The sequence below is a fragment of the Corythoichthys intestinalis genome, chromosome 3, assembly GCF_030265065.1.
Source record: "Corythoichthys intestinalis isolate RoL2023-P3 chromosome 3, ASM3026506v1, whole genome shotgun sequence".
NCBI classification, from domain to species: domain Eukaryota; kingdom Metazoa; phylum Chordata; class Actinopteri; order Syngnathiformes; family Syngnathidae; genus Corythoichthys; species Corythoichthys intestinalis.
The window spans coordinates 42,718,554-42,745,851 of NC_080397.1; the positions used below are offsets into that span (position 1 = coordinate 42,718,554).

At 38.6% G+C, this 27,298-nt stretch overlaps 1 protein-coding gene across 2 annotated transcripts in view; it reads left to right on the forward strand.

The window, feature by feature from the left end:
• npr3 (natriuretic peptide receptor 3) overlaps nucleotides 1-26,386 on the forward strand; it is a 43,815-nt gene extending 17,429 nt beyond the window's left edge. For both annotated transcript variants that reach the window (XM_057832939.1, XM_057832938.1), the window contains 6 exons: nucleotides 400-575; nucleotides 6,562-6,697; nucleotides 13,623-13,717; nucleotides 13,806-13,923; nucleotides 14,004-14,088; nucleotides 20,555-26,386. In XM_057832939.1, the coding sequence (XP_057688922.1) occupies nucleotides 400-575; nucleotides 6,562-6,697; nucleotides 13,623-13,717; nucleotides 13,806-13,923; nucleotides 14,004-14,088; nucleotides 20,555-20,666 (722 nt within the window). In that variant the 3' untranslated portion in view covers nucleotides 20,667-26,386. The remainder of the gene's footprint in view (nucleotides 1-399; nucleotides 576-6,561; nucleotides 6,698-13,622; nucleotides 13,718-13,805; nucleotides 13,924-14,003; nucleotides 14,089-20,554) is intronic.
• Nucleotides 26,387-27,298: the final 912 nt, after the last annotated feature.

The window sequence follows — 27,298 nt, forward strand, 5'->3', positions numbered from 1 at the left end:
CGCGATAAATTTGATAACCCTACCTTAAGCCTAAACTAAAGACTCTGGATGAGTGTAACATATTATGTCTGTCACGTTAAATGCAATTAGCAAACGATTCAATTAAAAAATATATATATATTAAAAAAAAGGCATGTCCGATATTTTTTTGCTGATTCCGACACTTTGAAAATGACGTGACATCTCTAATTATAATGTGTTAATAAGTTCACTCATAAGTCGCACCAGAGTATAAGTCCCCCCTCCTAGCCAAACTATGAAAAAAAACTGCGACTTATAGTCCGAAAAATACGGTACTTTGGAGACCCGTGTTTGTCATAAGAAATTCAGATTTTAAAAAATGTTTAACATTAATCAAAAAGTACTTAATTTTGTGCTTGTCACTGTACTGCATTTCAGGCAATGGATCATGGTGGAGAGGAGACAAGTTTGATAATGAAGCAAGACAAGCCTATGCATATTTGAACACTGTGACACTGCTTCGGACAGTCAAACCAGAGTTTGAAAACTTCTCCATGGAAATTAAAGCAGCCAGGGAAAGTATGGGACTGCACAATTGCAAAGACTGTGAAAGTGTAAGTATAATTGAATAACCAATGTTGCCAACTCCGCAGCAGTGTTGTTTTTGCCAGCCCTTTTAATTTGTCTTCATCTGTCTTTTGGACGAAAATACTTATTAGTCTTAGTCCTATTTTAGTAATTTCAAAATGTGTTAGTCTTCGTCTGGTTGTTGTTGTTGATGAAAACGCAGGACTAATTTCATCCCTTTGTAGTCCACGTTTACTCAATATTTTCGCCTGTCCAAAAATAAATAGCGTAATTTTCACACTATAAGGCGCACCTGACTATAAGCCGCCACTCAGCAAATTTGACATGAAAACGACATTTATTCATAGATTAGCCGCACTGGACAATAAGCCGCAGCTGTCCTCCCTGTATTATCGGATATTTATACTAGGACTGTCAAACGATTAAAATTTTTAATCGAGTTAATCACAACTTAAAAATTAATTAATCGTTATTAATCGCAATTCAAACCATCTATAAAATTTTTCTGTAAATTATTGTTGGAATGGAAAGATAAGACACAATACGGATATATACCTTCAACATACTGTACATAAGTACTGTATTTGTTTATTATAACAATAAATCAACAAGATAACATTAACATTCTGTTAAAGCGATCCATGGATAGAAAGACTTGTCGTTCTTAAAAGATATATGTTAGTACAAGTTATAGAAATTTTATATTAAAACTAGGGCTGTCAATTGATTAAAAATTTTTAACCTAGTTAATTACAGCTTAAAAATTAATTAATCGTAATTAATCGCAATTAATCCCATTTCAAACCATCTATAAAATATGCCATATTTTTCTGTAAATTATTGTTGGAATGGAAAGATAAGACACGAGATGGATATATATATATTCTACATGCGGTACATAAGGACTGTATCTGTTTATTATAACAATAAATCAACAAGATGGCATTAACATTATTAACATTCTGCTAAAGCGATCCATGGATAGAAAGACTTGTAGTTCTTAAAAGATAAATGTTAGTACAAGTTATAGAATTTTTATATTAAAACCCCTCTTAATGTTTTCGTTTTAATAAAATTAAAAAAAAATTTCAATCAGAAAATAAACTAGTTATTAATAAACCATTGTTGATGTCAATAATTACTTACACAATGCTCATGGGTGCTGAAGCCTATAAAATCAGTCGCACCCAAGCGCCAGCAGAGGGCAGCAAAACTCCACAAAACACAATTAACAAGTGGGGATTTCACTGTACTGTCATTTAAATCTGTCTGAGCGGGGCATGTGCGTTAATTGCGTCAAATATTTTAACGTGATTAATTTAAAAAATTAATTACCGCCCGTTAACACGATAATTTTGACAGCCCTAATTAAAACCCCTCTTAATGTTTTTGTTTTAATAAAATTTGTAAAATTTTCAATCAAAAAATAAACTCGTAGCTCGCCATTGTTGATGTCAATAATTACACAATGCTCATGGTGCTGAAACCCATAAAATCAGTCGCACCCAAGCGCCAGCAGAGGGCGACAAAACACCAAAAACACACAAGTAACAAGTGGGCATGACACTGTGCTGTCATTTTAATCTGTTTGAGCGGGGCATGTGCGTTAATTGCGTCAAATATTTTAACGTGATCAATTTAAAAAATTAATTACCGCCCGTTAACGCGATAATTTTGACAGCCCTAATTTATACCAAAAGATATTAAACTGTAACACTTTATTTGACAGCGATATCGTAAGACTTTCATAAAATCAAATGAACCACCATGAAGCTTTGAACCATTTGGCTGCAAAACTTCATTACTTCAAGAAGCTTCATTTTGCCATCACAGCTCCCTTAGGGGAGATAGTCAACCTCTGCTGCCACCTGCTGTACACCGTGTTGTCGTCCAACATTCCTCCTAGCATGCATTGCAGTGCTACAGATGTAAATAACAATCAAAATTCATGTTCTGTGCTAATTATTTCTTCAGGTACTCTTCCAGTTGTTTCATTAACTGCTAGCTCTGGTATTGGTAACACTTTATTTGACAGTGGTGCCATAAAACTGTCGAAAGACCATCAAAATTATGACATGACACTGCTATGAGCAATAATGAATGCTTAATACAGATGTACATTTTGTGCCATCTGGCAAATTATCTCACTTTTGAATAGATGTAAAAGATCCGAGCTGGACATAAATTGAGTGTTTGTGATATAATCTGCCAAATGATACCTAATGACATCTGTCATAACACATAAGCATTCATTAATGCCCATAACAGTGTCATAATCATGTCATAATTATGACTGTCTTATGGCAGTTTTATGACGCCGTCGTCAAATAAAGTGTTATCTATTAACCCAAATAAATCAACAAATAAGCCGCACTGGACTTAAAGCCACAGGATTCAAAATGAGGGGAAAATGTTGCAGCTTACAGTCCAAAAAATACGATAAATAAAAAAAGGTTCCCAACTATTTCAAATGAACATTGACAGACGAACACATATTGCAGCATCGACAAGCATCTACAAATCTATCACGTGATGATACACATTCAGCAGAACGCAGTACATCATTTTCAATTAATTGCACCCACCTGGATGACACGAACTGTATGTAAAAAAAAAAAAAGTTTTCCGAGCGTTTAATAGGACGTTGGCCGTTAGCAATAGCCTAATTCTTACGCGAACGTGAATGCTATGCTAACGCTACGAGTTACATTAAGTGAGTGATGATCACTCAGCACAGACCTTTAAAGGCTAAAGCAACACGGCATATTCTCTCTTGCCAAGATAAAAACACAAATCATACCGTGTGTGTCTCAAAACAAGCAATGGGGAGACCGGACAGGACACTAGAGCGTGAGTTGGGGGGAGCGCAGAATGTCAAATGAGTGACACAACCAGACACTGCTATGATGCAGGCTCACTACACATAAATGTCACATAAATTTTTCAAATGACCCCCTTAAATTTTCCATTCGCCCGTAAACGTGGGGTTTTTAAAACTTTTTTTTTCCAAAAATGTATCTCGTCCTACAATTTTTGACCAAATCGCATAATTTACACATCAAAAAATCCAGAACAGTAATGTAGAATTCGCCAAAAACTGTCATATTCATTTCTAATGGGATGCCATAGACAGCCATGTTCGTCCGAATTTCCCATTCGTTTCAATGGGAGGAAAACATTGGTCCTTGTGATTTTTTTTTTTAATCAAAAACATACAATTGCAGCCAACTGACATTCAACTGGCGCTCAAGTAAGTCGATGCCATTGACAGCCATGCACGTCCATGCCATTGACGGCCGTGTACGTCCAAATTTCCCCATTCATTTACATTCATTTTTTATTGATTTTTGATTGACGGATGATTTTACAACACTGCACGGGTGGCGCTGGTCCCCATGGGAAACGCAGCCTTCCTTAATGCAAAACAATAATAACGCGTTTGTCCACCAGTGACGCTAAAATCGACCAAACTGAAGTTTCCAAATGTTAGGCCTGTCGCGATAACAAATTTTAGTGTGCGATAATTTATCTAATAAATTATTGCGGTATGCAATATTATTGCACCCCCCCAATTTAAAAAAAAAAAAACAATTCAAAATAACACAGTGACAATACAGTATATATTAATAGATCAAGTACACCTATTTAAACGCGATAAGAAATCACAACTAGAAATAACAGACTATGCCTCTTAAGTAAAAGACAACAATATTAATACCGCACAGAAACACAGAATAAATAAAATGTGTTTTCACGGGAAAAAAAATACAATTGCAGTTAATAACTTAAGCACTTAGGCAAATGAAAACTTTTCCCCTCATAGCTTCTGCAATGGTGTTCCATAGGGATGCAACGATACAGTTAAGTCACGGTTCAGTACGATTTTCGATACAGAGGACACGATTTTCGATCTGATTCAATACATTTACTGTAATCCTCTGAAAGAAAAAAAATAACAACTGTATTTTTTGTTTCGTTTTTTTTTTTTTTTTTTTTTTTTCCAAACGAGCAAAAATTAAATTGCCATCATATAAACATGCATTTTAGTGCATAATATCTATGTGCTTACTTCTTACTGATCTGAAGAAATTTAGTATAAAAGTGCTGAGAACAATATTGTTTGTAAAGTGAGGCGGGGCACACTGTTGATTGCTACAGCTCTCTTAGCAGCTAGGTTAACTACATGAGCAAGACGTCCTATTTGTGATCACAATCCATCTGTGTCACGTACTGAATTAACAATATTTGCAGCATTATCTATAGTCACAGGTTGGATTGATTTGGCCTTCTCAACTTCCATTCAGTCATGGCGGGTTATAATTCATCGATGTAGTATATTGACTACGTGTCCCATAATCACTCTGGGCTCACGTAGCCAATGGCATGGGACGTAGCACATCTAGTTTGCTATTTCATGATATCTAGTGTGTGTGCGCATTAAAAAAGTTAGCAAACGCCACAGAAGTCACGTCTGCTCTTTACTGCACAACACTAGCATATGACAATCGACTTTCAGAAACAGGACGAGTTTGAAACACAGCGCTCTTAATTTGCCACTCAAATATCCGGTGTTGTGCCGAAAAATAGCTGCTCCGCGTGAAATGTCACCCCTGACGGGAGCGCCCACGCGTCAACAACACCGGCAAGCCAGAGATGGTCCGCAGTCAATCCAGAGCACTGACGCGGGCGTTATACGTTGAACAATAGGATATAATGGGAACGATTGGCTCCGGCGCCATTTTTTGCTGGACCTGGAACGAAGATGCATTTTGCGCAGTTGGTAACAAGGATCCAAACTTTTAACAGCATGTCTGTCGCACGCGCGAACGCAAATGCGGCAGACAAAGGCGATAAATCGCAGCGGAAAAATTAACGCCTTCATTTTTATTTTTCGTGCGATAAATGGAATTATTGCATATGGCGACAGGCTTACGAAATGTTGCTTTAAATCTGCTTAAAATTGAACCACATTTTTACTTAAAATTTGAAGAAATTCAAGAGCATGAAATGTAAGAAAATGGCCAAATGAGATCAAATGTTTGCTTTTCAACAGTCCTTAGCATCTAGATCAAGATGTCAAATTTTGATTTCACTTTTTTTATTTCCTTCCAGGTTTTTGGATTTTTTCACGTGTTTTCAAGCATGGCATGGCATGTCAATTCAGAGTTGCAACAACACCTAATTATTCACGCAAGATTAGTACCCATTTAAAGTCTTTTATGTTTTTATTAAAGTCTTAAAATATCAAACTAGAGCTTCACATTAGTCGTCTTTATGGCTAATAATACAAAACATACAAACAAACAACAAAAGATCAGTCCTTTTCTTTTCCTTGCCAAAATTTTGAACGGTTTCCAAGTGTCGTATTAGAATATCCCAGAAGTTCTTAGTAAACAAAGGATAAAGAACTGCAGTTTACTTACCATACACTTCACACTCTCATGCAAATTAGCCACGGCTTAGCCCGCCTGTGCAATGCAGGGTACAGCTTTCATTACCACAATGAGCTGGCACATTGAGACTAGGTCAGCAGCTGCTTCATCTCAAACAATCAAAGTTAAAAGAGAAAAGTAAGCAGCATAACCTTGGCACTGAAAAGTTGTACAAAATAGTTTAATATTACAACAATGTGGCCTATGATGTTTTTAATTTCCACTAATTTCAGCAGTTGTGCACCAGCATTCTGTTGCCAGCTGGAGGGTTTTTTGAGCCATGTCAGGGTACCTTTTTAATCTGATAAACTGAGTCTTTATTTTACAAATATTGTATGTTAGAGAACTTGGCAGTGGTTGAAAGAAGTGGAGTTGGTCCCTGGAAACTTGGCAGGATATCCGATTGCTCGGTTGGGAAAAATTAGGACGTAATCTCTGCAATAACATTTACACAACATCCTATAATTAAATGGAATCATCTTGTCCTCATGGGCCCCACTGACAAACCAAACAATAATTTAGCAATGCTAAATCTAATCCTCTATCACAATTTACATTTTGCCTTCATTTGCCGCTGCAGGTCAACATGTTTGTGGAGGGATTCCATGACGCGCTGCTGCTCTATGCCATTGCTTTAAAGGAAGCCATGAAAAGTGGATACAGTAAGAAAAATGGATTAGAAATCACATCAAGAATGCGGAACAGAACCTTTGAAGGTAAATTGCACCTTGAGGAAAAAAGTCATAATCATGAAAGAATTTGTTTTGAAAAGAGTTTATTGGCGTCCTAACATGACGTCATATAGGCCATATGACATTCCGTAATGAATTTTCATTTTAAGAGTGAATACAGTGATCCCTCGCGACTTCGCGCTTCAAACTTTGCGGCCTCAGTCCATCACTGACTTTTTTTTCCCCAATTAAAAAAAAAGTAAATACAGATGAGCCACAGCGAGCCGATCACATAGTCTTACTCTCCCTCCTGCTGCTTTTATTGGTCAGGCAGAGCACTGGAGTTGCTTATAAAAGTTAACGATGTTTGACAGACGTTTAATGTTTGATCTTGCCACAGATGCCTGGAAGCTGAGGCTTCAAAGCGCCGCACGCGTCAATCATCGTTTAACTTGTTAAACTGTTGCTGTGGCAACTCATTGTGTGTAAGTGAGCAGATTAAGCGAATTTAAGGGGAATCACTCACTGAAGCATTTAATAAAGACAAGCATTTTTCTACTTTATTTATTCTTTTTTGAAAATAATTCGGTGGGACAGTAAAATATTAAAAAAGTTACTATAATTATTACATTTGAAGTGCATGAAAACCATTTATTATTTTTTTTCCTTTTTTTAAATAAAGTGATTCCTCGCTACTTCGCGCTTCAAACTTTGCGCCCTCAGTCCATCGTGGATTTTTTTTTTCAATTGAAAAAAATAATAAAATACAGATGAGCTGTCCTTAGCCGATCGCGTAGTCTGAACGCTGAGTTATGCTTCTGCGGCAGACCTACGCCGTCAAGGCAGACCTGTTTAACGACCCTTCGCCGTAGCCTGACGTGCAGCTAAACAAAATTCTGACTACGCGTCGCGTCAACGTGTGGTGACGTGACGCAAATGGACTGTGATTGATCCGCTCAGACTGTTGTTTCCGGTTCAGCGCGAAATCACTGCCATTTACAAACATTTTTGCGCTAACGACCACCTTCGCAACCGTCTTCTGCGTCGCCTGCGCCTCAGCATTTGTACGATCTAAATTTGTTGTTCAATGTTGATGAGCTGAAGATCCACATTCAAGCGTTCCATCTGTTGGCATTGTTGTGTCACCGTAAGAAAACTAGAGGAAGTCGACAAGAGTCCCCCAAAACCGTACAAACATAACGCCACACCCCTCTAGTGGCTTGGCGTTGAATTACATAGCAATACGTTCCCTTGCCACAGAACTATCGAATGCTCATTGATGCTGTAGTCGCTACGCCGTCACCACAACGCAGAGGTATAACTCAGGCTTAACTCTCGCTCCTTCGCTCCTTCTCCCTGCTCTTTGTTCGTTGCTAATTAAAGTTAACAATGTTGACAGATATCTGTGTTTGATCTTGCCAGTCACGAGATTCTAAAGAGCCGCATGCGTCAATCATCATTTAAATTTGTTAACCAGTTTTTGGCAACTCATTGTGTGTAAGTGAGAGGATTTGAGTGGAATCACTCAATGAAGTGTTGCGAATGCTGCCTTGGAACAGACAAGCTCTGTGTGTGCATTCACGGGGGGGGGGGGTTACGTGCTGGAATGAATGTGTGTGTGTGGCGACGTTCGAGGCAGCTGGTCGTGTTGTGTTCGCAGCAATAAACGCCACATGTTAAAAGTGATCCTGAGCAGTTTGTAATTTCCACTTGTCACTCCAGGAGTCACAGCCAAGGGAGGTAACAGAAGCATTTAATAAAGCCAAGCATTTTTCTACTACAGTACTTTATTGTTGTTTAAACATAGTTCGGTTGGACAGTAACATCTTTAAAACTTATAACTATTACATTTGAAGTGCTTGAAAACCATTTATTAAAATATACTAGTATATATGCATATCTTTTTAAATTAAACTTAGAGGAAAACATAAAAAACAAGTCTTATTTCCAATGCTAAAGCTGAATAAATACATTGAACAAAGTCACACACACAAAAAAAAGTTTTTTGGGCGGGCGGGGGGCGGGGGGGTGCTACTTTGCGGTTTTCACTTATGGTGGCGGGTTCTGGTCCCATTAACTGTGAAAAACGAGGGATTACTGTACTTAACATTTGTGAAATAAAGTTAACAAACTTTAGGGAATGTACAGAATGATTTTAAGTCATGACATTAGACTAGGGAAGCTTTCACACTTGCACTGTTCGGTCCGTTTTAAACGGACTCAAATTCTTTTTCTCAGATAGTCTGCTTCGTTTTGTAAATGGAACGCACATTTGAACTCTAGTTTGGACCAAACAAACGAACTCTAGTCCGCTCAAAAATCACATATCTCTGTCTGCTTTAAGCGCAACCTGTATCGCCTGTGAATGCAAGCGGACCAGGGCTTATGCTACATTACGTGCAGCTGTTGTGACGCTCCATGTTCCCTCGCCTCCCGGGATTCCATCTTCTAAATTTGTCCAATCAACGAGTGCGCCTTTCGTGATTATACTCGGAAAGTTTGAATGGTGCAGTGTGAATACTGAACTTTTTCAACAAGGTATTCGCAAGTGTTGTTGCGAGGTAGTTCTCCAACTGGACCATGGTGCTCATGGTCTAATGTGAAAGTGCCCTATGTTAACTCAGGACTTCAGGAAATTTAGAAGTGGTTTCATCCACTGCATCATCACCAGTGTTGTTAATCTTACTTTAAAAAAGTAATTAAATACAGTTACAAATTACTTCTCCCAAAAAGTAATTGCGTTAGTAACTCAGTTACCTGAATGGAAGAGTAATTAGTTACTTGGCAAAGTAACTGGTGATAATTTTCTTTTTTTTTCTCAAAAAAAACAAAAAAAAAAAACAGGTCACACAATGTGAAGTTTAAAGGGTTTTTGGGACAATTGGGCCTAGCCCAATTCTTTACCCTAAACTCAACTAGACACAGGGGTATTGCAGATATTGCGATAACTAGATAGTAACCTTTGCCATGTGTGGAAGTCATTTAATATTATGAATCAACCGTTAAAGTTGTTAAAATTGCTCCTGTCATTGCATTAGTTCCCTTCTATTTTCGACATGTGTACGTTTTAAAACTGTTTCATTATTTAAAGATAGATTTAAGTTAAGTTTTGCCGATTTAGGAGTATTTTAGATAAAAAGTTGCTTAAGTTCGCTAGGAAGGTTTTCTACAACAGAGCCTTCTTGAGAAGTTTACTGCTTTAAGATGGCGGCTGTTCACTAACGCATCTAGTTCTTTATTATACTTGTTGCTAATGCCGCCGTGTCTGTCATTTGCATCTAGTTCTGTATATATGTGATATCTACCGAAGCATCATGTGGGCGTAGTTTGTAGGCTATCGGCTACAGTCAGGTATTATTGGAGCTACCTAGCATAGTAGCATTGCGTTTGCAATGGCGTCACACTCCCTTGCCAGCCACCTAGCATAGTAGCATTGCGTTTGCAATGGCGTCACACTCCCTTGCCTCCTCCCCACTCCTGCTCTGCTCTTTCGTCTCCGCGAGTCCGTCTTTTTCAGACTTTTCTCGCATCAGTCAACCAACATCGCAACGCATAGTAACGCACGCCTTTCCCGCCTCAGTAACGGTAATGGCGTTGTCAAGATGAAAAAAGTGATTAATTACATTACTCACTACTGAAAAAAAAAAAAAACACCGTTATTAACAACACATCACATCACATCTACCAGTGACGAGGGGGAATTCATTCATTATGTATGTAAGCGGGGGCTTCTCGGCATAATCGAGTGGTGGCATCCGTTTTGGATGGAGTGGCAAGTCTCTAATGAATTTTTGCAAAAAAGAAGCTTTTACTATTTTCACAGCATTGCTGCAATGACATCAGCAACACATCCAATAGCAAAGGTGCTGGAGTGCTGATATCTGTGCCATCAGGCTGTTTCGGCCCAGCGGATACACACAAACGATGGCCAAGGAAACCTTGACGAATGTTCTTTTCTTAAGTTTTACAGACACTTGAAAAATAACTTTTAACTCTCTCCTTGCTAAGCTAAATGATATCTCGATGTGCGTTTGTGTGGGAATGTAGTTCACAAATAACAAAAAAAAACTAGTAAAACTTTTTACACATCTATTATAATGTCCCCTACTCCTTGAAATAAGAAAACTTACCGTTTTCTTGTATAAAAATGAAAAATAAATGCATTGGTGCTTGGGAATTTGGTAAATATGCTCGCTGGAGTCCGCCCACGTTACACTTCCTGACAGCATCTACGTTAGCCTACGTGGCTCCTCTCGTTTTGCGCTTGCCGTGGGCCGCGAGTGTGAAACAGCCTTATAAACAGCCTCAAATTTACACTATAGTGCCATTTTCCATTTTTCACACTCGCGACCAGTGTGAAACAGCTTTAAAAACAGCCTCAAATTTACACCACAGTGCCATTTTCTGTCTCACCACCCATGTTGTTACTCTGAAGCACAAAACCAACTGTCCAAAAGAGGCGCATTGCAGCCATCCACTGGTTATAATTCATCATTACAACACTTTCTCAGTTTATTATGAACGTCTTTGGTGGCCAAAACTCATCCCTATCCATCCCCATAAAAAAGCACAGTTGAAAGAAAATGGCATCACTCCACATTTGGATTCTAGCTGATAGATTTTTACATCAGTGGCGCTAAAAGAGTTTACGACATTTAGACTCTCACGTTGTCTGTTGCCGCACAAGCCAAGTCTACTGACAATGCTCCCTCCATAGACTTCACCATCAGTTGACAAGACAGCTCCCACAAACATTGTGCCACGCCTTCCCGTTGGAGGCCGACCCAGGCATAGCGTTTGGCTTTCACTGGGATAAACTAAAACACATGCCGCGTTCAAACGCCAGATTTAGGTGGAAAAAGGACAAATGTTTTACTGCATGCAAGCAGGCAGGAGTGTCTCAAGAGTGATTTGGTCGAGGATTCGAGGTAATTATTATATAAAATATCCCCATGCATGCACTTAGAATTGTGAAAAACTAGCGTAACTTTAACTTGAAATATTTACGTAAAATGAATGATAACTTCTCGGTTTTTTTGCTTTTAACCAAGAATCTAGATTGTTATATGTTCATATCTATAGAAATTCTGAGATGTACGCATTTATTTACAAGAATTTTCAACTTAAAAAGCTCTTTGTCTTGTGATGGCTGCCATGTTGTATCCACTGTAGTGTAATTTTTCAGTCAAATGATCAGGTAATTTTCGGCCAACTGCCCTTTTTTTGTTTTTGGCAAAAAAAAAGATGTAATTTAGACTAGAGATGTGGGTCTGATCACGTCATTTTCAAAGTAACAGAATCGGCAAAAAAATATCGGACATGCCTTTTTTTGATATATACAGTGTATATTTTTTAAATAAATCGTTTTCTAATTGTATTTAACGTTACAGACATAATATGTTACACTCATCCAGAGTCTTTAGTTTTGGCTTAAGGTAGGCTTATCAAATTTATCCCGATAATGGCGGTAATTAATTTTTAAAAAATTGTCGTGCTCAATCTGTAATGGCGCCGTTTTACCTATATAGAGAGCTAAAAGGCAGCGTAAAATGAGTAGAGTGAATTTTGGAAGTCTTTGGAGCCTTTTTTTAATTGGCTAAAGCCTTACAATCCCTCTACCTATGATTAGAGCTATCGTGGGATGCAATGTGGGGAAGCAAGGTAGTAATTGATCTTTTTCTTAAAACCCTATGTTATTTCCCAACGCAGAGAAGATATATCAATTGGTAGCAATACCCACAGTCATGGTTCCACTTCCCATCATGCATTTGGGCATGGCTACAGTACCATTTACTGAAAGCTCAACAAATACACTAGATGGCAATATTTAGTCATAATATACAAAGTCACATTTGTCCTTTAAGAATTACAAATCTTTCTATCCGTGGATCCCTCTCACGGAAAGAATGTTAATAATGTAAATGCCATCTTGAGGATTTATTGTCATAATAAACAAATACAGTACTTCTGTACTGTATGTTGAATGTGTATATTCGTCCGAGTTTTATTCATTTTTTTCTTAATGCATTGCCAAAATGTATATGATCGGGAAAAATTATCGGGAATGATTGGAATTGAATCGGGAGCAAAAAAAAGCAATCGGATCGCGAAATATCGGGATTGGCAGATACTCAAACTAAAATGATCGGGACCGGATCAGGAGCAAAAAAACATGATCGGAACAACCCTAATTTAGACATTTCTGCATCCATACAAAAATAAAATGGGCTTATATGTGTTTTATTTAATGTAAGGTTTTAATCTAAAAACAACATGGGCCAGATAGCCGGCAAGACATACTGAGACAATAAGTGACATCGGAATTCAACCTAAAAAGGTTGTGATTGTATATACAAAAATGCAAATTTTGCTTTTGCTGAGTAAAATAAAGTTGAGTCTGCATGTATTAAGTTTCTGATGTAAAAATTAAGTAATATTTTAGCTGTTGAAAACTGCTATTTTGGGCAAAAACATATGTTAAATACTGCTATTGATCCCGGAAATATAGTTGATTATATCTGCATTTGGTTATTTTTGTGCATGTCACGTAAAATTTAAGAATTTTATAGCCATTTTAAGTTTTGTTATACTTGTATAAGAAAATGATCAATCGGGATTTTATGTGGGAAAAACTTTGCATTTTTTGATGTCGCTGCTCATATATGCCTAAGGTGCCTGTTTTGGTATTTAGGTTGCTAACGGCTTTGATTTTTAAAATATTTGAATTTTAAGTTTTTGAAAATAGGCCACCTACGAATTGGCTCCAAGCCCCATGTCCCGTCAACTGATAGTGAAGTCTATGGCTCCCTCATTCATGGTCCTATGTGTCAGTTTCTGCACAGAGATGTGAGAATATGAATATGCCAGATTTAAAGGGAATGAGAGACCCATCTTTGAGTGGCGGTGAATAGACAGCAGCACAAACCGACACAATACGCTGAAATGTAGATGTTTTCATTGTGGTGCACAGGAATCGCAGGCCAGGTGTCCATGGACGACAATGGTGACAGAAATGGAGATTTCTCTTTGATGGCAATGACCAATGTTAATGCAGGAACATATGAGGTAAGACATCAATTCAAATTAAAGTTTAAAAGTTTTAAGTTTAAATCTGATTTGTATCCCTCTTATAATTAATATCATGTGATTTTAGGTTGTTGCCAATTATTTTGGTCTGAACAAGAGCTTTCAACTCCTGCCAGCCTTCAACTATGATCATTTCACTCTGCAAGGAATACAGATAACGCATACAGAAATATCAGACAAATCATGTAAAGCAATACTAGCACTATTTTTTGTGAACTTGTATGGAAGTTAACTGCTGTGGCCAATTATTTCCTCTGACAACCAGGTGGACTAGGAATGTCAGCTTTGACTGGAGTCATAGTGGGAGCTCTTCTGGGAACTGCAATGCTTACAGCCTTCTATTTTTTCAGGTATTTATTTAGTGTAAATCACGCTTGTATCCGTCACGTTATAGATTCTAAATTGAGTTTAAATGAGCTTTATAAAACATATTTTCTCTCTCGTCGGCTTTAGAGTGCATCGCCATTTTCTTGTTTTCTCTCAGCCTATTGACCGCTTCTTGCTTTGAAAAAATGCCAAATACTGATAATTGCTGGTCACAGTATCTAAGGCTAGCTTCATACCGCAGGTCTTAATACACGAATCAGATTTTTTTGGTGTTTTTCTGACTCGAGTGAGACATTAACTTGACGGTCTGAACTGGAAAAGTGGCCTAAAAGTTGACCATTTCAAATCCGATCTAGGTCACTATTGTGTGAGTGTCCAATTAGTCACATAGAGGGGAGAGCGGGGCTCTGTCTGACGCGCTGCATCCACGACGACTCGGGTGAGGCTGGGACGGTCATCCGATGGCGTTCATTTGTCTAATTTCTTAATGTGATCGCGTGTATAATAAACTTTGATCACATGACTGCTTTATACGCTGTATTGCAATAGTGTGCATCGTCACCGTGATCGTGTAGAACCTAAAGTGAACCAAACATAAACTATCAAATGTGAGCGTATAGGGCGAATCTAATACGATCGGATGGAATACTAGATGAAATGCTGCGTATGGAAAGCTGGCGTTAGCGGTCAACAGAAAATTGGCACCCTGCCTCCTCTCTTCTTACCTCAATCAAACTTTCCCAGGTAGTCACAGGTGGTATTAATTAGGTGACAGAGTGACAGTGACACACCCACTCCAAGCAAACACACTCATTAACCCTTTGCACACCAAACCAAGTAGTGCTCAAATTCCTGCCTCTAACAGTCACTTTCGTATGTGGTTAAAATCCGATCTGGGCCACATTTTTCCAGAATGTGGCTGCGGTCTGAACTGTCAAGTCCCCGAAATCTGAATTTCATGCAGCAATTACGCCAGCAAAGAACGAGAGAGACAGGGCGCTACGGTAGCGTTGCAGCTGTGCATTAGCGTTAGCACCTAGCGTGCTTTGAACACAGCTTTTGGGGAAGGGGCGGGCTTGACAACAGTCATAAAAAATTGAATGGGTTGAGGAGAAGCCTGAGCTTGGTTTTCTCTCTGCTCCAAATATGCAATATTTTGGGATTGCTTACATGGACGAGAGTCGGGGCAAACGGTCAATATGTGTGTGTGTCATGTACGGACATGTGTGCATGCTATCGATCCATATAAACTTTGAATATAAGACTAAACGGTGATTATTTATGTCATTTGTGTCCTCTTTTGGAAATCAAAATATGATCACCTTTGAATGACGTTGAGGCAGCATGTTTGGTTATGTTTTGATGTTCCTGCGCATGCGGGTCAGTTTGCTCAGCGCATATCAGACCGCAAATTAGTGCGCATGCGTGATAATTGAACGGGATTAATGGACAAAGGCAGTCTGAACAGGCATGCCAAAAAAAAACCCAGATATGGCGGAAAAAATCGGAATTGTGCATTAAGACCTGCTGAATGAACCTAGCCTAAATTTCTGTACTTTTTCACCATAATACCGTAATTTCCCGAATATAAGGCGCACCCGTGTATAATGCGCACCCCAAATTTACTTGTAAAATCTAGGGGAAATTATTGTACCCGTTTATAACGCGCACCCTAATTTTAGAAGAAAACAGAGCTTGTGTACAGATACAGAGATGTCATTTTACTGACTGGTGAAACACAGCACAAGCATAGCACATTGGTAGTTCAAAACATTACCGTAAACTGACAATATTTACGGTAATAATATGATTTGACAACTTCTCCAACTTACCAGAATCTAGGAGAAAACAAAACAGATGTGACTTTTCTTTTAAAGGCTGCTGTATAACTTGCTCGTTTCCTCATGATGAATAAATGTTTCTTCCATGGATTGATACGGTAAAATGAAAGTGAGAACGTAAGTCGGAAATCCGTGAGAGCTCATAGCTGTCAACTCGACAGTAACAAAAGGAACTATTGTTATTTGGGTTTGAGTTTCCCGAGCGACCGATATAGTTGACGGACACAGGAAGTGTGTGTCCTTACATTTGTTATGGTCCGAATTGCGGAGCTGCAATAAACGTCGACTCAAATGAGTTCAAGAAACTAAATTCTGTGCTTTATGAAGAGTGAAAAAAGCAGAATTTAACACAGACTAAATCATTCGGCCGATTAGAGCAGGGGTTCCCAACCTATTCCACTAAGGCACACTGTGGGTGCAGGATTTCATTCTTACCAAACAAGATGACAACACTTTTTCCCCAATCTGGTGTTTTACAAGTGCAATCAGTTGATTGCAGTCAGGTGTGGCTTGTTTTAGCAGAAGCCTCATTGGTTCAACTGTCTCTGCTGGATCGGCTGGAACAAAAACCAGGACCCACAGTGTGCCTTGAGGACTGGGTTGAAAACCCCTGGATTAGAGTGAAGTATTACCGAAACAAAACGGTGACGTCACGTACCGTAATGGTCGGCAACGGGTCGCCGCATACCTTTCTTCAACACAACGTGGCCGTGTCAATGAAAAAAAATCGGTTTATATATATATGTAATACATATATATTTCTGTCTCCATCCATGTACCCGTTTAAAATGCGCACCATGAGTTTACAAGTTGATTTTGGGGGAAAAAAGTGCGCGTTATATTCGGGAAATGACGGTAATCACGTTCTCTGCCACTGGTCCTCGTTTCAAAAACAAAACAAAAAACCGTACTTGACGATAAACGTAATCCGTGGGAATTAACATTTGGATTCTATTTGACAGTTTATAAGTGAAAATGACACCGAGTTAAAACTGCATATGTGGCACATACAGTACAGTGTATCACAAAAGTGAGTACATCCCTCGCATTTCTGCAGATATTTAAGTATATCTTTTCATGGGACAACACTGACAAAATGATACTTTGACACAATGAAAAGTAGTCTGTGTGAAGCTTATATAATACAGTTAATTTATTTAAATAATTATTAATTAATTACCGTAATTTCCCGAATATAAGGCGCACCCGCGTATAATGCGCACCCCAAATTTACTTGTAAAATCTAGGAAAAATTATTGTACCCGTTTATAACGCGCACCCTAATTTTAGCACCAATAAATAGAAGAATACAAGAAAACAGAGCTTGTGTACAGATACAGAGATGTCATTTTAGTGACTGGTGAAACACAGCTCAAGCATAGCACATTGGTAGTTCAAAACATTAACGTGAACTGACAATATTTACGGTAATAATATGATTTGACAACTTCTCCAACTTACCAGAATCTAGGAGAAAACAACTCGACTCGACTCAAATGAGTTCAAGAAACTAAATTCTGTGCTTTATGAAGAGTGAAAAAAGCAGAATTTAACACAGACGAAATCATTCGGCCGATTAGAGTGAAGTATTACCGAAACAAAACGGTGACGTCACGTACCGTAATGGTCGGCAACGGGTGGCCGCATACGTTTCTTCAACACAACGTGGCCGTGTCAATGAAAAAAAATCGGTTTATATATATATATGTAATACATATATATTTCTGTCTCCATCCATGTACCCGTTTATAATGCGCACCATGAGTTTACCAGTTGATTTGGGGGGGGGGGGTGCGCGTTATATTCGGGAAATTACGGTAATTTGTTTTAATATTTAATTCATTTTCCCCTCAAAATATAGCCATTAATATCTAAACCCCTGGCTACAAAAGTTGGTACACCCCTATGAAAAAACGTACATCCCTAAATGTCCAAATTGAGTACGGCTTGTCATTTTCCCTGGGGGTCATTCCCACCACCATGCTTGACTGTAGGCATGACACACTTATCTATGTACTCCTCATCTGGTCATCGCCACACATGCTTGAGACCATCGGAACCAAACAAATTAATCTTCGTCTTATCAGACCATAGGGCATGGTTCCAGTAATCCATGTGCTTTGTTGACATGTCTTCAGCAAACTGTTTGCGGGCTTTCTTGTGTACCGTCTTCAGAAGAGGCTTCCTCCTGGGGCGACAGCCATGCACACCAATTTGTTATAGAGGTTGGCGTATGGTCTGAAAACTAACAGACTGACTGCCCCACCTCTTCAATCTCTGCAGCAATGCTGACAGCACTCCTGTAACGAGTCACATGACATTTTGGAGGGAAAATGACAAGCAGTACTCGATTTGGATTTTAGATATGTACGTAGTTCCCATGCGGTGTACTCACTTTTGTTGCCAGGGGTTTAGATATTAATGGCTATATTTTGAGTTATTTTGAGGGGAAAATAAATTAACCCTATTATATAAGCTGCAGACAGGCTACTTTTCATTGTGTCAAAGTGTCATTTTGTCAGTGTCGTCCCATGATAAGATATACTTAAATATATGCAGAAATGCGAGGGGTGTACTCACTTTTGTGATACACTGTATAAACATATCTTTTTTTTAAATGATAAATAATAAATAGAATAAAAAATGAATAAAAAAGAAATTATTTAAATCATGACGACAAAAAAAGTCCATGTAAATCTGGATTGTTTCGCTTAGTTGGCAGAATATTTCGCTGATCTACATCGCATTGCGGTGATGGCATCAGATGGGTGAGTCAAAAGCCCTTCTGTAAATTGGCCAATGAGAAAACATGATCAAAAAATGTACAAAAACAGCATAGGCTCAGACACCAAACACTGGTATAAGTGTATCCCTAATTTGTCCCATATATTAACCCAATCAGACCTAAGCATGTTACTGAAAGACATGACACGTTCACATCTCTAAACCAATAAATGCACAGAATTTTAGTTGCTATTGCCACTTCTGGGAGATGATTGGATGAAACATTACCCATCGAAATCAAACCATAGGGTTTGGCACGCTCTCTTTGCTATTTTTGACTTTTAAAAATGTCTGACCAAACGCAACTTCAAAAAGGATAACGTAAAATGCCCACTTCTAATTTAAAACACATGAACTCATTTGCTCCCAAAAACGTATAAATACGTTCTATTTTTAATTGTTTCAGTGTCCCAAAAACGTATTCATACGTCTTTTATGTTTTTTTTTTTTTTGACAAAAGGCATCTCTAGGTTCTGTTGCACTGTAAGATAAGCTTGTTTTTGTATGCCAGTTTGCTCTCCCACAGCTATTATACGCGCACTCCCAAGCTGTTATGAAGAATACAGTTTTAGCCCATAATCATGTGCTTACATTTTTTTATTACCGGCAATTGCTCACATTCTGCTGATAAATAGATACACACACATATGTTGATTCATCACACATCGTCTCAGTACTTTTCCACCAAGCCACAGTACTTTGAGTGCAAATGTGTGTTCAAAACAAAGATATCTTGCCCGCTCAAGAGTGTGACTGTTAATTCAATCAAGAGTGTGACTGTTCAATCAATGACTAGAATAAGGAACTTGCCCGATAGAAACTGCCACGTTGGACAACAGTGTTGTAACTGTATTCTGCTCAGCAACAAGCCCTCAATAAAAGTTAGCAGCGCGGGGGAGCTCGGAGAGGGACTTCGATGAGACAGCATTGGTCGCGGAACTCTGTCTCCTGGCTCTCCCAACCTGCAGGTTGAAAAACGTTAACTCTCTGACTCTGTCTCACTTCATGCCCTGCCTTTTGTCAGCTTGCCTTGGGTAAATAACTAAGTTAAAGAACGAGTTTTAGACCCAACATGCACCTAAACTGCAATGCACAATGCTCAAAACTCATTTTAAAGCAATAAAACTGGCCACTCTTGATCAGGACTTATCAGATTACTGGGAGCCACCTCATTCAACCGGGAGCAGCCGAGAGCATTCCCCGTTGTTATGTGTGCAAATAGTTCAATAGTTTAGTTATGTGTAAATAAATTGTTACTTTGCGATCGAAAGCTCTATTTGTCTAGTTGTTTATGTTATTTTGTAGAACGTAAACATTATTCAGATGTTTGGGATGTCACAAAAGCGAAAAATAGCTGTGTTAAAGTCAAAGTTATGTTTGAAATGTATGCTTTTACAAAAGCTCAATTTCTCTGTTTTTTCATCAGAAATTGGAAAATTGCTCAAACTAAGCTATTTTCTAATGCTGATTTCTAAAGAACGGAAAAAAGATGAACTTTTTTTTATGCTGAAAGAAGAGAGTCTAATCTTTCTTTTGGTGGGTTCCATGTTTATAAAGCAATAGAATAGAATTTTCTGTGGGCCTTGCAAAATCAGTCAAAATCCAGTAAAAAGGACAGGAGCGAAGGGCCTTGCTCCGGTGAGAAAGGCTGGGAGTGAATGAGTTAACATTAAATTTAACCAATTAAAGCATGAAATATCCCCGAGCAAAAAATTGCACTTTGTAGTGGTGTTTTAATAGAGTAAAAATAAGCGCAGATTTTTTTTTGCCCAGCAGAAAAATGTGGGTCTGAAGTGTTTAAAGTTCTATGACAGTTGAATTGCTGGAACATGTAAATAAAGCAAGGTTCCTTTCTGTTTTGCAGGAAAAATTACAGAATTACCATTGAGCGTCGAGCACACAGTGAAGCATGTAACACCAGGAAGCACCGCCATTTACGAGAGGACTCCATCAGATCAAACTTATCGGCTGCTTAGTGAGACAGAAAAAAAAAAAAAAACTGTTGCCACAAAGTTGCCTCTTTGTGGCTGTTAATAAGGAAATACTCTTAGAAATTAGGTGGTTTTATGTTTGTAATTGTTAAATGTTTTACCTTAAAATGTAACTCAGGACAACTGTAACAGTCTCAAAGCACCACTTGGATTTTTTTGGTTTTGTTTTTGCAGGTAAAGATTTGTGTGAGGGTCCATTTGATCATGGAGGATTTTATAAAGACATTTTTTTTTTGTAATTATACACTGTATACAATTTGTATTCCTGGCTGTACATAATTACATGCTGTAGATATATATTATGCTACATTGTCATGCACTACTTATGTTTGGTTCAATTGAGCTGTCAATTTTGTAATGAATTATAAAGGTTGCATTTTGTGGTTGAATTTGGCATAAAATGTGTAGAATAATATGACAAAATCGAAAAGAGATATCTGAACTCACCAACTGCAGTATGCGGTACACGATAATACGAAGACGACACTGGGTTTCCTAAAGTAATCTGAAATTAAACAAGCATAACACTCAGATAAACTGAACTGTAATTGCAAATATACCGTGACTCATCGGGGGTTGCAAGTGTATTTTGTCTTCCTAAATTACACTTGTGCAGTAGCGTTGGAATGAAATGTTCTTAATTCTCTTCCCCTGACCACACATGCCAGAGATGTACAAGATAACTACTACACTTGGTTGCCCAATTAAAGATCTAAATGCATACACAAAAAAATCAGATTGTGTGATGAAGGCAGACTGAAAGTTCTTTCCCCAAGGATAAACATGTGTACTTGGGGGTCTGAGATGGTGAAAACCTTTAGGGGAATTTATCAAAAGGAAGTGCTGATAAGCCCATCAGTTTGTAACTGTTGTCACAATGGGACCCGCAATTTCCTATGGTCACCGAGTCGCAACACTTTAATTGACGTTAAAAACAATAATGTACCAGTCAGCATAATCTTTTCGAGACATCCGACTATCGTGCTTTTGCTGAGTTTGATTGGAATTACAGGGAAAATGCTCAAATTAGGCCCATATTGGATGGTGGTGTACAGCCCTAATTCAAATTAGATTCGAGCATTATGTTAAACATAAAAGCTATTAAATGTTCAAACTGATGAACCTCATTGTTTTTAATCCAGTTTTGACTGTTTAATCGTTAACTCAGAATTTTATTAGCTGCAACACATTCTAAAAGAGCTGAGGCAGGTTCAATAAACAACAACAACAACAGAGGAACAGAGGACACCACTTGTTGAAGCTTTGTAGCCGAAATTCATTCCTATACTTGCTTGATGTACAGCTTCAGGTTCAACAGTCCGGGGTCACCGTTGTCGTATTATTCGCTTCATAATGCACCATATAGTGTCAGGAAAATAAGTATTTCAACACCCTGCAATTTTGCAAGTTCTCCCACTGAAAAATGATGAGCGGGTTTGAAACTTTCATGGTAAGTGCTTGTCCACTTTGAGAGACAATGTAATGAAAAACAATCCAGAAATCACAGTGTATGATTTTTAAAAACAATTTATTTGTATTATACACCTGCAAATAGGTATTTGAACACCTGCCTATTAGCTAGAATAGCTAATGAATGAGCCTCAAAGACCTGCTTGTCACCTTGGAAAAAGTCCAACAAATAAGTAAAGAGGAGGTGGACGTTTTAAGTCGGACTTTTTCACCTGTTTGAGGCGGTTAACTGCATATTAACACCTGTCCACCCCATACACCCCAAAGAGCTGTCCAAAGTTACCATAGACAGAATTTTAGACCTGTACTAGGCTGGAAAGAGTTACAGGGCAATTGCCAAGTAGCTTGGTGACGTAAGATCTACTGTTGGAGCAATTATTACAAAATGGAAGAGAGCTAAACATGACTGTCAATCTTCCTCGGACTGCAAGATGCAAAATCTACCTCGTAGGGTCTCTACAATCCTGAGAATGGTAAGGAATCAGCCAAGAACCACACAGGAGGAACTGGTCAATGACCTGAAAGGAGCTGGGACCAGCATTTCCAAGGTAGCTGTTGGTAAAACACTAAGACGTTATGGTTTGAAATCATGCATGGCACAGAAAGTTCCCCTGCTTTTAACCAGCACATGTCCAGGCCTGTTTTAAGTTTGCCAATGACCATTTGTATGATCCAGAGGAGTCATGGGAGAAAGTCATGTGCTCATATGAGATCAAAATGGAACCTACCATGTTGGCCAGAATATAAGACAGTGTTTTTTTGCATTGAAATAAGACTGAAAAAGTGGGGGTCGTCTTATATTCGCGGTCTAGACATTATACCCATTCACGATGCTAGATGGCGCCAGATATCATTGAAGCGATGTTCTGTCATGACAGATCTCAGCTACTCTTAAGTTTAACCAGTTTGCATTATTTTATTGCAATGCTTTTCCTTATTCAGATTTGTTTCAAGACTACAGTTACCATTAGACTTCACTTTGATGGTCAATGCAATTTTGTTGTTTTATCACAATAGATTGGTTTATTTACATTTCAAAAAACAGAAGCCATTCATTTACGAATGTGATTGCACTTTAGTTTACATATTTAAATGTTCATATATTAAGATTTGAATGAGGCAAAATAACATGCTTTTTCTCTCAAATATATTGTCATAATCATTTGTTTCAGATGTACTGTAATTATTTTCTGTATAAAATTAATTTGGTGTTCTAAAAAGTCTTTCAAATGTGAGTCTTGAAAAAAAGGGGGTCGTCTTATAATTAGGGCCGTCTTATATTCGGGCCAATACGGTAATTCCACTCATTGTGTTTGGAGGAAGAAGAATGTTGATTACCATTGCAAGAACACCATCCCTACTGTGAATCATGGGGGTGGTAGTATCATGCTTTGGGGGTATTCTCTGCACAAGGGACTGGACGACAGCACTGTAATAAAGAGAGGATGACCAGGGTAATGCATTGTGAGATTTTGGGGAATAACCTCCTTCCCTCAGTAAGAGCAATTAAAATGGGTTGTGACTGGGTCTTCCAACATGACAATGGCCTAAGGCAGGCAGCCAGAATTACTAAGAAGTAGCTTTGTTAAAAGCATATCAAGGTTCTGGAGGGGACTAGCCAGTCTCCAGACCCAAACCCAATAGAAAATCTTTGGAGGAAGCTCAAACTCCTTCTCAGTGACAGCACAGAAACCTGACAGATCGAGAGGAGATCTGTGTAGAGCAGTGGTGCAAAATCCCTGCTGCAGTCTGTGCAAACCTGGTGAAAAGTTACAGGAAACGTTTGACCTCTGTAATTGTAAAAAAAGGCCGCTGTGCCAAATATTGACATTGTTTTCTCAGGTGTTCGAATGCTTATTTGCAGCAGTATAATACAAATAAATTGTTAAAAAATAATAATTCACTGTGATTTCTGGATTTTTTTTTAGGTTGTCTCTGACAGTAAAGAAGCATGAAACCATGAAAATTTCAAACTCGTCCATCATTTCTAAGAGGGAGAATTTGCAAAATCGCAAGGCGTTCAAATATTTATTTTCCTCACTATGGGAGAGAGGTTGCGATGGCAGGCAGGCCAGTCTAGTTCCCATACTGTTTTACTACGATGTAATACTGTAGGAACATGTGCAGAATGTTGTTTGACATTGTCTTGCTGATAGAAGCAAGGGTGTCCATGCAGAAGACGTTGCTTGTATATGTTTCTCCAAAACCTAAATATACCTTTTTGCATTTACAGTGCCTTTCCAAATGAGCAAGCTGCCCATGCCACATGCACTCATGCAACCCCATACTATCACAGGCACTGGCTTTTGGATTGAGCACTTACCGTAATTTTCAAACTATAAGGCACACCTGACTACAAGGCGCCACCCACCAAATTTGACACGAAAACTGCATTTTTTTTCATAGATAAGCTGGACTGGACTACTGTCTAAACCGCAGCTCACTGTATTATGGGATATTTACACCAAAAGATTAACCGGTAACACTTAATTTGACAGCGGCATCACAAGATGTTATGAGACCAATTGAACCACCGTGAAGCTTTGAACCAATTGGCTGCAAAGCTTCATTGCTTCAAGAAACTTTGTTTGGCCATCACTGCCCCTTTGGAGGAGACAGTCAACTTCTGCTGCCACCTGCTGTAAACACTGTTGTCGCCCAACATGCCTCTTAGCATGCATTGCAGCGCTACAGATGTAAATAAAAATCAAATTTCATGTTCTGTGATAATTATTTCCGCAGTTACTGTTCCAGTTGTTTTATTAATTGCTAATTATGGTATTTGGGAACACTTTATTATACAGTGCTGCCATCCGGCAAATTGTCTCACTTTTGAATGGATGTAAAAGATCCGAGCTGGATATAAATGGAGTTAGTGACATAATTTGATGGATGACACTTAATGACATCTCTCATAAGCACTCATTAATGCCCTCGATAGTGTCATGTTATAATTATGACAGTCTTATGGCAGTCTTATGACGCTGCTGTCAAATAAAGTGTTACCTGTTAACCCAAATAAGACGCACTGGACTATAAGCCGCAGGATTCAAAATAAGGGGAAAAAGTACCCCTTTATAGTCCGAAATTTACGGTAGTTTGTGCCCTCTTTAGTTGGTTAACATGACAACCCTATTTTCCATAAGAACTTCAAATTGTGATTTGTCTGACCGCAATTTGTGATTTGTATTTGCAATGTAGAGTTTCATCCAGCAATGCTGGATTGCTCAGTGGATTGTGTTTACCGACAAGGGTTTCGGTATTGCTGAGCCAATTCTGTGATTTCCTTTACAGTAGCATTCCCGTTTGTTGTGAAGTCACGTTTAAGGGCCAAGATCACAGGCGTCCAGAATCTTTTTTTTAACTCCATTACATGGATTCAGATTCTCAAACTCACAAATGATGAAATCTCTAAATTCCTTGCAATTGTACACTGTGGAAAACGATCCTTAAACCGTTTGACTATTCTCACATAATTGTTCACAAAGCGGTGAACCTCTTCCTATCTTTACTTGTGAGTGAATGCGCACCTTAAGGGGCCGTTTACATGGTGACTCTCCGAGAAGAGGGAAAAATTTCATGTTTGCATTTATATGGTTCCGTTTCCATTCGAACAATGTCGCAATTCCGCATGAAAACGATGTAATATTCATGCCAGGCCCTAGGGGGCATTGCAGATTTACTAGGCGACAGCGAATGATGCCCTTTGACCTCCTCAGCTCGGAAGACAACATGCCCGCCCACTCCAAGCAATGGCATTTTCTTTTGTTCAAAAAGGCACAAAAATGGAAACATTCAACCTATTTAAATAAAAAATATTATAAAAACAGTCAATTAAAGCCGACGTTCCGCCATATTTGCGGTTTTTAATGTTTAGTAGCTCCGCTGCGCACGCCCAATGTGACGTGTACGAGTGCTGACGTTATCGGCGTGGTCCTGCGCCGTGGGAGCTTTTGATATGCATGTGGAGCAAACCCATCCTCGAGCCCCCGCAATCGAATTCTTCCACTTTGGAGGCAGGATTCCAAGGTTTGCGTCTTGGCCTTCCGTCTTTGCCGACACCATACGAACGCGAGGCCACTCCGCAACAGTCATAGCGCCTTCGTGTCGCAGAGTCGCCATGTAAACTGCCCCTTAGGGAAGCTCCTTTTATACCCTCTCATGACACCCACCTGTTCCCAATTAGACCTGTTCACCTGAACAAACAAACAGGTGATTGGTAAGCATTCCTTAACTTTTCTGCCTTTTTTGCCACATGTACGAGCTCTTTTGGAACATGTTGCAGCCATACAATTTATGGATATATCTATAGTAATTAGAGATGTCCCGTGATCGGACCCGATCGATCGGGATGCCGATCGATCGGGTCCGATCACGTCATTTTCAAAGTATCGGAATCGGCAAAAAAATATCGGACATGCCTTTTTTTAATATATATATATATATGTATATATATATATTTTTTTTAAAATTAAATCTTTTTCTAATTGTATTTAACGTTACAGACATAATGTGTTACACTCATCCAGAGTCTTTAGTTTAGGCTTAAGATAGGGTTATCAAATTTATCCCGATAACGGCGGTAATTAATTTTTTAAAAAATGTATCATGTTAAAATATTTAATGCAATTAATGCATGCGCTGCACGACCCACTCATGCATTGTCGCGCAGAATCTGTAATGGCGCCGTTTTACCTATATAGAGAGCTAAAAGGCAGTGTAAAATGAGTAGCGTGAATTTTGGCAGCCTTAGGAGCCTTTTTTTAATTGGCTAAAGCCTTACAATCCCTCTCCCTACAATTAGAAATATCGTGGGAAGCAAGGTAGCAATTGATCTTGTTCTTAACATCCTATGTTATTTCCCAACGCAGAGAAGATATATAAATTGGTAGCACTACGTACAGTCATGGTTGCTAAAGGCGTGTTACATCCACCCATCATGCATTTGGGTATGGCCACAGTATCATTTACTGAAAGCTCAACAAATACACTAGATGGCGATATCTAGTCACAATATACAAAGTCACAAGTCTTTCTATCCGTGGATCCCTCTCACAGAAAGAATGTTAATAATGTAAATGCCATCTTGAGAATTTATTGTCATAATAAACAAATACAGTACTTATGTACTGTATGTTGAATGTATA